The sequence below is a fragment of the Schistocerca serialis genome, chromosome 2 (assembly GCF_023864345.2).
Source record: "Schistocerca serialis cubense isolate TAMUIC-IGC-003099 chromosome 2, iqSchSeri2.2, whole genome shotgun sequence".
Classification (NCBI taxonomy): domain Eukaryota; kingdom Metazoa; phylum Arthropoda; class Insecta; order Orthoptera; family Acrididae; genus Schistocerca; species Schistocerca serialis.
Genome location: NC_064639.1, coordinates 13,609,992 through 13,623,604, shown reverse-complemented (window position 1 = coordinate 13,623,604; position 13,613 = coordinate 13,609,992). Strand labels below are relative to the sequence as shown.

The 13,613-nt window shown below is 42.1% G+C and overlaps 1 protein-coding gene across 1 annotated transcript in view; it reads left to right on the top strand.

The window, feature by feature from the left end:
* Positions 1 to 13,613, top strand: part of LOC126456737 (uncharacterized) — a 198,608-nt gene that overhangs the window by 123,457 nt on the left and 61,538 nt on the right. The window contains exon 6 of the mRNA XM_050092483.1: positions 12,349 to 12,434. Within this exon, the coding sequence (XP_049948440.1) occupies positions 12,349 to 12,375 (27 nt within the window). The 3' untranslated portion in view covers positions 12,376 to 12,434. The remainder of the gene's footprint in view (positions 1 to 12,348; positions 12,435 to 13,613) is intronic.

The window sequence follows — 13,613 nt, the reverse complement described above, 5'->3', positions numbered from 1 at the left end:
TGTTTCTGCCAGAAGAATAAGCCACTGACTCCGAAAGCTTGCACATTTCCATAACTTTAAGGGGAGTTAGAAGGGGAAAACATTCTTTTTCACTTTTTCGGGTTTTATACCTGATTATAAAATTTGCAATTTTCCAAATAAAATGATATGTATATTACTTATAAACTTGCGTGGGAAGTATTTTATTTTATTTTCTAAAATATAAATTACACCAGTTGAAAATGTTAAAATTTTTACATGCATTACTTCAAGACCTAATAAAATCGGTAATTTTTTATATACAGGGTAGTCCATTGATCGTGACCGGGCCAAATATCTCACGAAATAAGTGTCAAACGAAAAAACTACAAAGAACAAAATTTGTCTAGCTCAAAGGGGGAAACCAGCTGGCGCAATGGTTGGCCTGCAATAAGGCGCTGCCATAGCTCAAACTGATATCAACTGTGTTTTTGTAAATAGGAACCCCATTTTTTATTACATATTCGTGTAATATGTAAAGAAATATGAATGTTTTAGTTGGACCACTTTTTTCGCTTTGTGATATATGGCGCTGTAATAGTCACAAACATATGTCTCATAATTTTAGACGAACAGTTGGTAACAGGTAGGTTTTTTAAATTAAAATACAGAACGTAGGTACATTTGAACATTTTATTTCGGTTGTTCCAATGTGATACATGTACCTTTGTGAACTTATCATTTCTTAGAACGTATGCTGTTATGGCGTGATTACCTGTGAATACCACATTAATGCAGTAAATGCTCAAAATGATGTCTGTCAACCTCAATGCCTTTGGCAATACGTGTAACGACATTCCTCTCAACAGTGAGTAGTTCGCCTTCCGTAATGTTCGCACATGCATTGACAATGCACTGATGCATATTGTCGGTGGATCACGATAGCAAAATCCTTCAACTTTCCCCACAGAAAGAAATCCGGGGACGTCAGATCCGGAGAACGTGCGGGCCATGGTATGGTGCTTTGACGACCAATCCACCTGTCATGAAATATGCTATTCAATACTGCTTCAACCGCACGCAAACTATGTGCCGGACATCCATCATGTTGGAAGTACATCGCCATTCTGTCATGCAGTGAAACATCTAGTAGTAACATTGGTAGAACATTATGCAGGAAATCAGCATACATTGCACCATTTAGATTGCCATCGATAAAATGGGGGCCAATTATCCTTCCTCCCTTAATGCCACACCATACATTAACCTGCCAAGGTCGCTGCTGTTCCACTTGTTGCTGCCATCGTAGATTTTCCGTTGCCCAATAGTGCATATTATGGCGGTTTAGGTTACCGCTGTTGGTGAATGATGCTTCATCGCTAAATAGAACGCATGCAAAAAATCTTTCATCGTCCTGTAATTTCTCTTGTGCCCAGTGGCAGAACTGTACATGACGTTCAAAGTCATCGCCATGCAATTCCTGGTGCATAGAAATATGGTACGGGTGCAATCGATGTTGATGTAGCATTCTCAACACCGACGTTTTTGAGATTCCCAATTCTCGCGCAATTTGTCTGCTACTGATGTGTGGATTAGCTGCCCCAGCAGCTAAAACACCTACTAGGGTATCATCATTTGTTGCAGGTCGTGGTTGATGTTTCACATGTGGCTGGACACTTCCTGTTTCCTTAAATAATGTAACTATCCGGCGAATGGTCCGGACACTTCAATGATGTCGTCCAGTATACCAAGCAGCATACATAGCACACGCCCCTTGGGCATTTTGATCACAATAGCCATACATCAACACGATATCGACCTTTTCCGCAATTGGTAAACGGTCCATTTTAACACGGGTAATGTATCATGAAGCAAATACCGTCTGCACTGGCGGAATGTTATGTGATACCACATACTTATATGTTTGTGACTATTACAGCAGCTGGCCGGAGTGGCCGAGTGGTGCTAGGCGCTACAGTCTGGAAACGCGCGAACGCTACGTTCGCAGGTTCGATCCTGCCTCGGGCATGGATGTGTGTGATGTCCTTAGGTTAGTTAGGTTTAAGTAGTTCTAAGTTCTAGGGGACTGATGACCTCAGAAGTTAAGTCCCATAGTGCTCAGAGCCATTTGAACCATTTTTGACTATTACAGCCCCATCTATCACAAAGCGAAAAAAGTGGTCCAGCTAAAACATTCATATTTCTTTACGTACTACATGAATATGTAATAAAAAATGGGGGTTCCTATTTTAAAAAAATGTAGTTGATATGAGTTTGACCTATGGCAGCGCCATCTAGCAGGCCAACCATAGCGCCATCTGGTTTCTCCCTTCAAGCTAGACGAATTTCGTTCTTTGTAGTTTTTTCATTTGTTACTTATTATGTGAGATATTTGGCCCAGTCACTATCAATGGACCACCCTGTAGAAAGCTGTGGATTGCTGTGTTATAAAGGTTAAATTATGTGTTTGTATTGGTAGCACTGTCAAAAATAGTATCGTATCTTTTCATAGTATAAACATGCTTTGTATATCGAAGTGCTAACGTTTTTCCGAGGAATAGTGACGAATAGACTGGTAAATCTCTCAAAAAGTGTGACTCCAAAATGAAGTGTTTTTAAGAAATGTGGGTTTCATGGTAATAAATTTTTGAATAAAGAGAAACATTGTGTTCAGCATGTGGTGTGTGAAGTTACAGACAATGAAATACTGGCAAACTCATGAGTATCTAGAGAAACACCCATTAGTGCTTCGAAGATTAAAATAAAACATAGTGATAACACAGTTATCTCAAAACAAAACTCATGTAAATGGTAGGTTAGGTTATATTCTGATACATTTACACATCCTAACAGGGGTGTTATGTGAATGTGTGTGCTGTATGTATGTGGAGGGCCAGTTAGTTTACATGAAGACATTGAGGTATCAAATGGACTAGCCGGGAAACTTATCATTAATTCTGCCAGTTGTAAATATACTCATTCATTTTGGAGTTCTGATAAGTGTAAGGATAATTATTTTGAAATAACTGTTAGGTGGTTTTATGGATTGGGAGCTATTGGCAAAGGACACACTGCAGCAGAAACAATGTGTGTCGTGATGTATATGCCACACCCACTTTGTAAAATGTAGAAGTATGCAGGATTTATTGGAGCTGCTGTGAAATCTGCTGCATGTGAGTCAATTAAGGGTGCTGCAAATGAAGCTGCTGAAATAAACGATGGTATGATTGACATATCAGTAGCTTTTGGGGCACTTGGTAGAAGCGCAGCTGCAGTTCTAAGAATTCTGTTGCTACAGTGACCAGTGTGGATACTGGAAAGCTAATAGATTTCCAGATTTTAACCAAACATTCTTATAAGTATAAATCAGGGAATGAAGAAGGGCATATCTGTGACAGAAATTATGAAGGACAACTAGTCGTACGGAGGCATGTGCAGCTGTTGAAATTTATAATCGATCTGTAAACTAAAGGGGAGTGTGTTACACTAAGTTCTTGGGTTAGGCAGACTCAAATGCATATAACAGTGTAGTAGCCACTCATCCTTATGGTGAGAAGCTTATCACAGAACTGGAATGTGTTGGTCATGTCCAGAAGAGGATGGGTACCAGATTGAGGAAGTTGAAACAAAGTTTGAGAGACAAGAAACTTTCAGGTGGTAAGACCATAAGAAGCAGGCTGACAGACAACATGATTGATGAACTACAACAGTATTATGAGAATTGTTGAAAATGAAGCAGGCAGTATGGGCTACCTTCTTCCAGAGACTGTCAGCTGATGATAAACCAGTACACCATCTTTGCCCTCCTGGATCTGGTTCATGGTGCAATTACCGCAATGCTCAGTATTCAAACAGGTCATACAGCCATAAACATTCTATCCCAGCAGCAGTTGTGGATATCATAAAACCTGTTTACAGAGACCTGGCAATCCTGAATTATTGAAGAAGTGTCTGCATTGTCAGACTCAAAATCCCAATGAGTCGTTCAATAACCTTATAGTGTCAGTGTCAACGTAACTGCCGTCTGCGTCACGTCTGCTGTGCAGCGAGCTATGCTAATTTTAGTATTAACTCTATTTTTCTTACTTGTCACTTCTTCTTCCGTGTGTTTTTGCTTTTAGGAAGCTTTAATTGTCGAGTGCTAGTAATAGTGTTCCATAGATTTTGTGGTTGTTTTGAATACAGTCAGAGAAAGTCCGTTTAGTCAGCCATAGTGCCAGTAGTGCTAGTGTTTGTTTTCAATACAGTTCAGAGACAGGTAGTGCGATTTTCATTGTTTTGCTACAGGAAGTGTCTAGTAACAACAGTTTAGTCAACTATCAGCCGCCTTTAGTGAATTAGCAGTCTAGTTATAAGTTGATTAACTCTCTACAGTAAATTGATTTCTTAGGATGGATAGGATGTGTGACTGCAGTGTACGGACACAGGAGGAGCCGGCCACTGTTCGCAAACAGCTGAACGTGTTGATGGCCGCGGTTAGCCGTCTTCAGGCAGTGGTGAGTCTGGTGCGTTGCATGGTACACCCCAGGTGTTACATGCTTCACCCACTGACCCTGCTGTCGACACATCTTTGCGGGTACCGGGCGCGGTTGGGCCACCCTCTTCCCAAGGGGAGTGGCGGGTTCAGCGGCGTTTGCGGCGCACGAGGCGGAGGGTCAGTGTGGAGGCTGGCCGTGTGGCATCGCCCGTTCTGCCTGTGAGTGGACATGTGGCCACTCCTTCAGCAAGGTCCGAGCAGGCACATGGGGGGAGGGGTTTATTAGATATTGGGAGCTCCAACGTTAGGCGGGTGATGGACCCCCTTAGGGAAATAGCAGAAAGGTCGGGGAAGAAGGTCAGTGTTCACTCTGTCTGCTTGCCGGGGGTCTCATCCGAGAGGTGGAGGAGGCCATGCCAGCAGTGATAGAGAGCACTGGGTGCACCCGACTGCAAATTGTTGCTCATGTCGGCACCAATGACTCCTGCCGTCTGGGTTCAGAGGTCATCCTCAGTTCGTACAGGCAGCTAACGGAGTTGGTGAAGGCGGAAAGCCTCGCTGGGTGGAATCTGAGCTAGCTATTTGTAGTATCGTTTCCAGAACCGATAGTGGTCCTCTGGTTTGGAGCCGAGTGGAAGGCTTAAACCAGGGACTCAGACGATTCTGCAGAGATCTGGGGTGCAAATTTCTCGACCTCCGCTATCGGGTGGAGAAATGTAGGGTCCCCCTGAATAGGTCACGCGTGCACTACATGCAGGAAGCGGCTACAAGGGTAGCGGAGTATATGTGGAGTGCACATGTGGGTTTTTTAGGTTAGAGAATTCCCTCCCTAGGCCCGACAAGACACCTCCTGAGATGCGGCAAGGTAGGAGTAGACAAAATGCAACAGGGAATAACAATATTAATGTGCTAATAGTAAATTGCAGGAGCGTCTATAGAAAGGTCCCAGAACTGCTCTCAGTAATAAGCGGTCACAATGCCCACATAGTACTAGGGACAGAAAGTTGGCTGAAACCAGATGTAAACAGTAATGAAATTCTAAACTCAGATTGGAATGTATACCGCAGAGACAGGCTGGACAGTGAAGGGGGAGGCATGTTTAAAGTGATAAGAAGTGCAATAGTATCGAAGGAAATTGACGGAGATCCGAAATGTGAAATAATTTAGGGTGAAGGTCACGGTTAAAGCAGGCTCAGACATGGTAATTGGATGTCTCTATAGGCCCCCTGGCTCAGCAGCTGTTGTGGCTGAGCACCTGAAGGATAATTTGGAAAATATTTCGAGTAGATTTGCCCACCATGTTATAGTTCTGGGTGGAGATTTTAATTTGCCGGATATAGACTGGGAGACTCAAACTTTCATAACGGGTGGCAGGGACAAAGAATCCAGTGAAATTTTTTAAGAGCTTTATCTGAAAACTACCTTGAGCAGTTAAACAGAGAACCGACTCATGGCGATAACATATTAGACCTTCTAGTGACAAACAGACCCGAACTATTTGAAACAGTTAACGCAGAACAGGGAATCAGTGATCATAAAGCGGTTACTGCATCGATGATTTCAGCCGTAAATAGAAATATTAAAAAAGGTACGAAGATTTTTCTGGTTAGCAAAAGTGACAAAAATCAGATTTCAGAGTACCTGACGGCTCAGCACAAAAGTTTTGTTTTAAGTACAGATAGTGTTAAGGATCAGTGGACAAAGTTCAAAACCATCGTACAATATGCATTAGATGAGTATGTGCCAAGCAAGATCATAAGAGATGGAAAAGAGCCAGCGTGGTACAACAACCGAGTTAGAAAACTGCTGTGGAGGCAAAGGGAACTTCACAGCAAACATAAACATAGCCAACACCTTGCAGACAAACAAAAATTACACGAAGCGAAATGTAATGTGAGGAGGGCCATGTGAGAGGCGTTAAATGAATTCGAAATTAAAGTTCTATGTACTGACTTGGCAGAAAATCCTAAGAAATTTTGCTCTTATGTCAAAGCGGTAGGTGGATCAAAACAAAATGTCCAGACACTCTGTGACCAAAAAGGTAGTGAAACAGAGGATGATGGACTAAAGGCCGAAATACTAAATGTCTTTTTCCAAAGCTGTTTCACAGAGGAAGACTGCACTGTAGTTCCTTCTCTAGATTGTCGCACAGATGACAAAATGGTAGATATTGAAATAGATGACAGAGGGATAGAGAAACAATTAAAATCACTCAAAAGAGGAAAGGCCGCTGGACCTGATGGGATACCAGTTCAATTTTACACAGAGTATGCGAAGGAACTTCCCCCATTCTTGCTGCAGTGTACCGTAGGTCTCTACAAGAGCGTAGCGTTCCAAAGAATTGGAAAAGGGCACAGGTCATCCCCGTTTTCAAGAAGGGACGTTGAACAGATGTGCAGAACTACAGACCTATATCTCTAACATCGATCAGTTGTAGAATTTTAGAACATGTATTATGTTCGAGTATTATGACTTTTCTGTAAACTAGAAATCTACTGTGTAGGAATCAGCATGGGTTTCGAAAAAGACGATCATGTGAAACCCAGCTCGCGCTATTCGTCCACGAGACTCAGAGGGCCATAGACACGGGTTCCCAGGTAGATGCTGTGTTTCTTGACTTCCGCTAGGCGTTTGATACAGTTCCCCACAATCGTTTAATGAACAAAGTAAGAGCATATGGACTATCAGACCAATTATGTGATTGGATTGAAGAGTTGCTAGATAACAGAATGCAGCATGTCATTCTCAATGGAGAGAAGTCTTCCGAAGTAAGAGTAATTTCAGGTGTGCTGCAGTGGAGTGTCGTAGGACCGTTGCTATTCACAATATACATAAATGACCTTGTGAATGACATCGGAAGTTCACTGAGGCTTTTTGCGTATGATGCTGTGGTATATCAAGAGGTTGCAACAATGGTAAATTGTACTGAAATGCAGGATGTTCTGCAGCGAATTGATGCATGGTGCAGGGAATGGCAATTGAATCTCAATGGAGACAAGTGTAATGTGCTGTGAATACATAGAAAGAAAGATCCCATATCATTTAGCTACAATATAGCAGGTCAGCAATTGGAAGCAGTTAATTCCATAAATTATCTGGGAGTATGCATTAGGAGTGATTTAAAATGGAATTTTATTGCAGAGGATCTTTGTCACCACTAATTATTAATTTTGTGTTCCAGTTAATTAGACATGGTTTCATCCTTTCCTGGATGTGCTCTTTTTGTTAAATTTTCCTTCAAAAGATCTGATTTACTTCAAATTAATAAACCTGAGTATTCTGAAAAAGGAGGTGCAGCTTACAGCTGCAGTGTGACAGTTGATCACAGGGTGATTTTATCACTGCCATATCGTGGGTACCCATGGCTCGAGACACTTATTCTATAAGGGTGTGTAGTCATTGGGCTTTCTTGCACCACAGTGTCAAAGGTGTACTGTGAGCAGATTTATTCAAGGAAAATACTACCACAATCAGCAGAGTGAACTGCTATGGGCAACAGGATATCATTGACAGGGGTTACCACTGACTAGCATGGCTTTAGCAGCGAACAGGTGGGCCACAATGTAGCAAATGACTCACCAACTCAGTGACAGTCAATAAACAGTAACCATTCATGCCACTGGGAACTGTCACCTCTTTGTGGGATACAAAGATGCAATCTGCACACTGCTCGTCACAGTTACAAAGATTAGCATTGGTTCGGAACAGCACCAGGGGATGCTCGAAGCATGCAGGAAGGTCGTCTGTCTGATGATTTGCGGTACATATTGCCAAGGTGGCAGGGAGCAAAATAAGGAGTGATCAAAAAACTTCCATTTTAAGGCTGCATAGTTCAGATCAGTATGCCACACACACACACACACACACACACACACACACACACACACACACACACACATACACACATATCCATCCGCACATATACCCTGCTTGTGTCTGTATATGTGCGGATGGATTTATGTGTGTGTGTGTGTGTGTGTGTGTGTGTGTGTGTGTGTGTGTGTGTGTGTGTGTGTGTGCGCGAGTGTATACCTGTCCTTTTTCCCCCCTAAGGTAAGTCTTTCCACTTCCAGGATTGGAATGACTCCTTACCCTCTCCCTTAAAACCCACATCCTTTCGTCTTTCCCTCTCCTTCCCTCTTTCCTGATGAAGCAACTGTGAGTTGCAAAAGCTTGAATTTTGTGTGTGTGTTTGTTTGTGTGTCTATCAACATACCAACGCTTTCGTTTGGTAAGTTACATCATCTTTGTTTTTAGATATATTTTTCCCATTTGGAATGTTTCCCTGTATTATATTATATATCAGTGCTTTCCTCTCCCACAACTATCCTGCAGACCTTGTCCACAAACAGATCTCCCAAGCAATACATTCCTCCCCACCCAACAACAATGTTACTACCCCCAGACCACACAGAAGCATCCCCCTTGTCACCCAATATTATCCTGGTCTTGAATACATCAACTAATTACTCTGCCAGGGATATGACTTTCTCAAGTCAAGCCCTGAAATGAGATCATCCCTTGACAATATTCTCCCCACACCACCCAGAGTTGCCTTTTGCCGACCCCCTAACCTCCGTAACATCCTTGTCAAACCCTACAATATTCCCAGACCACCTTCTCTACCCAGCGGTTCCTACCCCTGTAACCGACCCCGATGCAAAACCTGCCCCATGCATCCCCCCACAACCAACTACTCCAGCCCCGCTACTGGTATAACATACACAACTCAAGGCAGGGCCACATGTGAGACAACACGTCATTTATCAGCTGACATGCCTGCACTGCACAGCCTTTTACATTGGTATGACGACAACTAAACTGGCTGAGCGCATGAATGGGCACAGACGAACTGTCCACCTAGGAGATGTCCAATACCCAGTAGCGGAGCATGCCCTCCAGCATAATTCTAGGGACCTAGGAACCTGCTACACCATATGTGCCATTTGGCTTCTCCCACCCAACACCAGTACCTCGGAACTGCGGAGATGGGAACTTGCACTCCAACACATCCTTTCATCCCGCCATCCTCCTGGACTGAACCTATGTTAACCAATCTCACTCTCATTTACTCTTTAGTCTTCTCCTCTTTCCCTTTCCTCTTTAGCCATTCACTCATCTTTTCATCCTACATAGTTGCGTTTATCTTTATACTATGTACCTCTTTACTTCTGTATTCATCCTCCTTGGTTTGAAGCTGGCACAGTAATTACAGTAGAATATCTTTGGCTTCCCTCTGACATCCATGCCTCCATCTTTGCTACCCTCCCTGTTTACCTTTCCCCTGTTGCTTCATAACCTGGGTTGTCAATAACTGAATCCACTTTCCCTTCTTCCCCTTTCTTCCCCTCTCTCCTCCCTGATGAAGGAACGAAGTTCTGAAAGCTAGGATACGTCAATTTTCTGTTCTGTTTTGTGTATCTACCGGCTGTACTGAGCTGAGGTAAGTACTGGCCAGGCCCTCTATCTCTTTGTTAGTATTTGTTTCATATATATAAACACACACACACACACAAACACACACACACAGACAGGGTGATGCGTATTAACATTTAAAAACCTCCAAAGCACTGTAGATGACCCTGAGACAAGTAATTTAATACAAGAGACATGGGATCACAAATGTTGGATACGATACAAATGTTGGGAAATGTGTCAGAAGCGAATGACAAATGTCACCAGATGATGTACCTTGCCATGCTTGCAGTGGTTGAGCCTCTCGGCCTCTCACAGAAAAATAATGTATACAAATCTTCTCAGATTTGCCACTGAATAACTTTGTGCAAGCCTCACAATATTTCACCAACACAACTGTTCGTCATCTTCAGGTAGTGGTGGGTCCTGTCATCACTGCTGCAAGATGTGGCTGGTGATATTCGCACAGCAGAATTGAAATTTGTCAGGCTAGAAGCAGGAGTACGAATGTGTGGACAGGCACTCCCAGTTGGATGGAAATGCCATTGATAGTAGCCTTCTGCTTATGTGTTGTGGGCAATGACTGCACTTCTGGACACTCGTGTGGTTAAAAGCTGAATTAACTCTCTGCAAGGTGCTGCATCAGGTCATACATCGGAGGATCTGGTTTCTACTGTTTTAATTTCATGGCAGTCATTGCTGGATTCTGGGCAGTGCTTAGTCAAAATTCCATATTCCTGTTGGTAAGATTGCCCACCGTATGGCTACATGCCTCATTCTTAAAAACACAATCCTAGAGTGATGATGCTGAGGATAAAATTTCAGTGCTCTTGGGAAACGTGTGGTGCCCTGTATTCAGGCAGTGCTCTGCTACCACTGATTTACTGGGTGGCATTTTTGTCAGCGCTGTTGAACACAGTGTTCTTGCACAATGTGAGGTGTCTGCCCTATATAAGGTTTCCCATAATGGCATCAGATCTTATATATGATCTGTGTTTTCTAAGGTCAAGATTGTCTTTAACTGAACACAAACAATTCCTTAGTTTTGCTGGTAGACGAAAAACACACTTGATTCTGTTTCTCTTAGCGATTCTTTCAATTTTGAAAACATGCCACTGAAATATGGCAAGAAAGCCATTTGCGGTGCTTGTCTAAGTATCTTCATTTACATCCCTACACTGAACTTGCTTTGCTCAGAACGCATTGCAAATCTGTTTACAAGAATAAACATTCTGCTGGAACACTGTTCTTAGGTGTTACAGTTCACCAGGCAGACTGTCAGTATCTGAGATCACGTGTGCTCTATGTGCCAGGGAGTGTAAGACACTACCACATTGTGCAGGGTGACAGCAACTTTTGGACCGCAAATATAACTCTGCGTGTATCAGTTTGCAGTAGAGACTAAGCCCCAGTGTTATGTCAGCTTTTCTTCTAACCGTGACATCCAGGAATGGTAAGCTGCTATCTTTTTGTACTTCCACAGTGAACTGAATATTCAGATGGACCGAGTGCAAATGCTGCAGGAACATAGGTAGTGTCTGTATTATGTGGGCCACACCACAAATGTTTCTTCAGCATTCTGCCAGAAGGAGGAATGTTGGTTATTTACTAAGGGAAATAGAGGATCTCCCATGGGAACACTGTCCACTTGATCAAAGTAGTTGGTGTTACATAAGAAATAGGATGAGGTATGCACATGTTTAAACAGCACCACAATTTCTTTCTCAAACTTGCTGCTAATAACCTCTAATGAGGGCTGCAGGGGCACTTTTGTAAGTAATGGTATAACATTTGAGCTAACTAAAAGATCTGAAAGTTCTAGTTTAAGCATCTTCAGGTATTCTATGAAATCCTCTGAATTCTAAATATGATGGTCATAGTCATCCACATGATAAATTTCAAAGCTGTCACGTGGAAATTGCCAGTTGCATCTTGCAGTTGTGATGGTGGAAATCACCACCACCTGAAGATGCCAAAACGTTGTGTCACTGAAATATTGAGGGAGGGACTTGCATAATGTTATCTGGTGGGGAACCCAAAGTGTTTTTGCAACAGATCTATCAGGCAAGCCTGAAAAGTCACATATACTCCAAGCAGTAAGTACCTATTGTAAAATGGTCACATTAGTGAGCTTGGCAATTAATTAAGAGTTTATCAATAAATTTGGCTTCATTTTGCAAGAAATTGTGCTGTGTTCCAGTACTCCCTCTTCAACAAAACTAATGTCAGTTTCTGCTCCACCTCTTCAGCCCGAGATCCTATGTATACTCTTGAGCATTTGTGTAAGATACCTGTTTATTTATAAAAATAAAAGTAACTTCTATCATGACTTTCCCATTCTTGTCCAGTGGGTTTGTTATCCTGCTGTTGCCTACTGCAGACTACAAGATTACTGTTGAAGATTTCTGCAAAGTTTTTCTTCCTTTTTAGTGTACCAACATTTCACTGTGTGGTAATTGCCTGGTACTGTTTAACGGGTGTTTTAACTGTTGTTTCAGAGATGCAATACGAAGCAAATGCAGTGAGGATGACTTGCTTGCCATGATTGGGGCAGCAGTGAGAAGAAAGAAGAAACAACATGGAGGTAAGATACATAACAGCAAATGTAACTCTATACATAGAAAGAAAATTTCTGCTTAACAAGTCATAGCAAACATAAGAGCAAAATAGAACGAAAAGCAACAGTGATAGAACCTGTGTTTTTTGTGTAAACTTGGATTTAATTTTTTATTTAGTATTCATTCTGATTGATGCCCATTGGTCAACAGTATATTTCAGCCCTAGAATTTGGTTCTGCAAGGTCCACCAGATAACCATATATGGCTGTTGTAACTCCTTTATTGGACTTCAGAAGTTTTCCAGCAACAAATCTTTTTTTTTTTTTCTTTCTTTCTTTCTTTTTTTTCTTTTTTTAAAAAAAGCTAAAATGCAGAAAACATCATAAAGGAAACACTCACAGAAAAGCATCAGTGTCCTTGAAACAATGGAAACTCCAGTAGGAATATCAACAATGTTGGAAAAGACAGATTACTACTTACTGATGAAGGCTGTGGCTGAAAGCTTTATGTAAGTGTCTTTTAATTCTTCCCATCTGCAGCCTAAGGTATCTTCTTTATGGTAAGTAACAGTCCGTCTTTTCCTTCATTATTCATTAGTGTTCTTTGTTTTTATTGCTGTTTAGCAAGCATCATGTGGTATATAAGGGATGTGAATAGCATCAGATGTTGAATCATCACTCTGGAGGATATGAAGGTGCTGCATATTGGTGTGAGACAGCATTATCTGATGAGAGTTTGAAAGAAACCCCATTGTGGATGTCTATTTGGTCGCCTGGTTAAACCTTGCAACATCTGTATTTTTGGAGTATTTGGATCTGACAGTGGCCTGATGTTGGAAAGTAAGGGCATACTCATCATCAATCTTCCAGTTGACTACATCAGACCACTACAAGGGAGCATCACTGTGTAGTGTACTGAGTACATTGTAACCTGTTCACGTCTGTGACTGCCATCTGAGAACAAGTACAGTAAACTCTCGTGCAGCTACACTTTTGGCTAGCTAGATTGACACTTGACAAGTTTCAATTTGCGTGCACCTGGAGCCAAGCATTTGCTGGTGTTTTTTGGCAATCCACTGCTAATCAGTGCACTGGTGCGTGTCAAAAGTCCAAGTATCGTCAATTCGTGCATGTGTTGGTTGAAGCTCTAGTGTGTTTCTTATTCATATTGCATGGTTTCATGCCACTGCCATCTATTGGAACTCC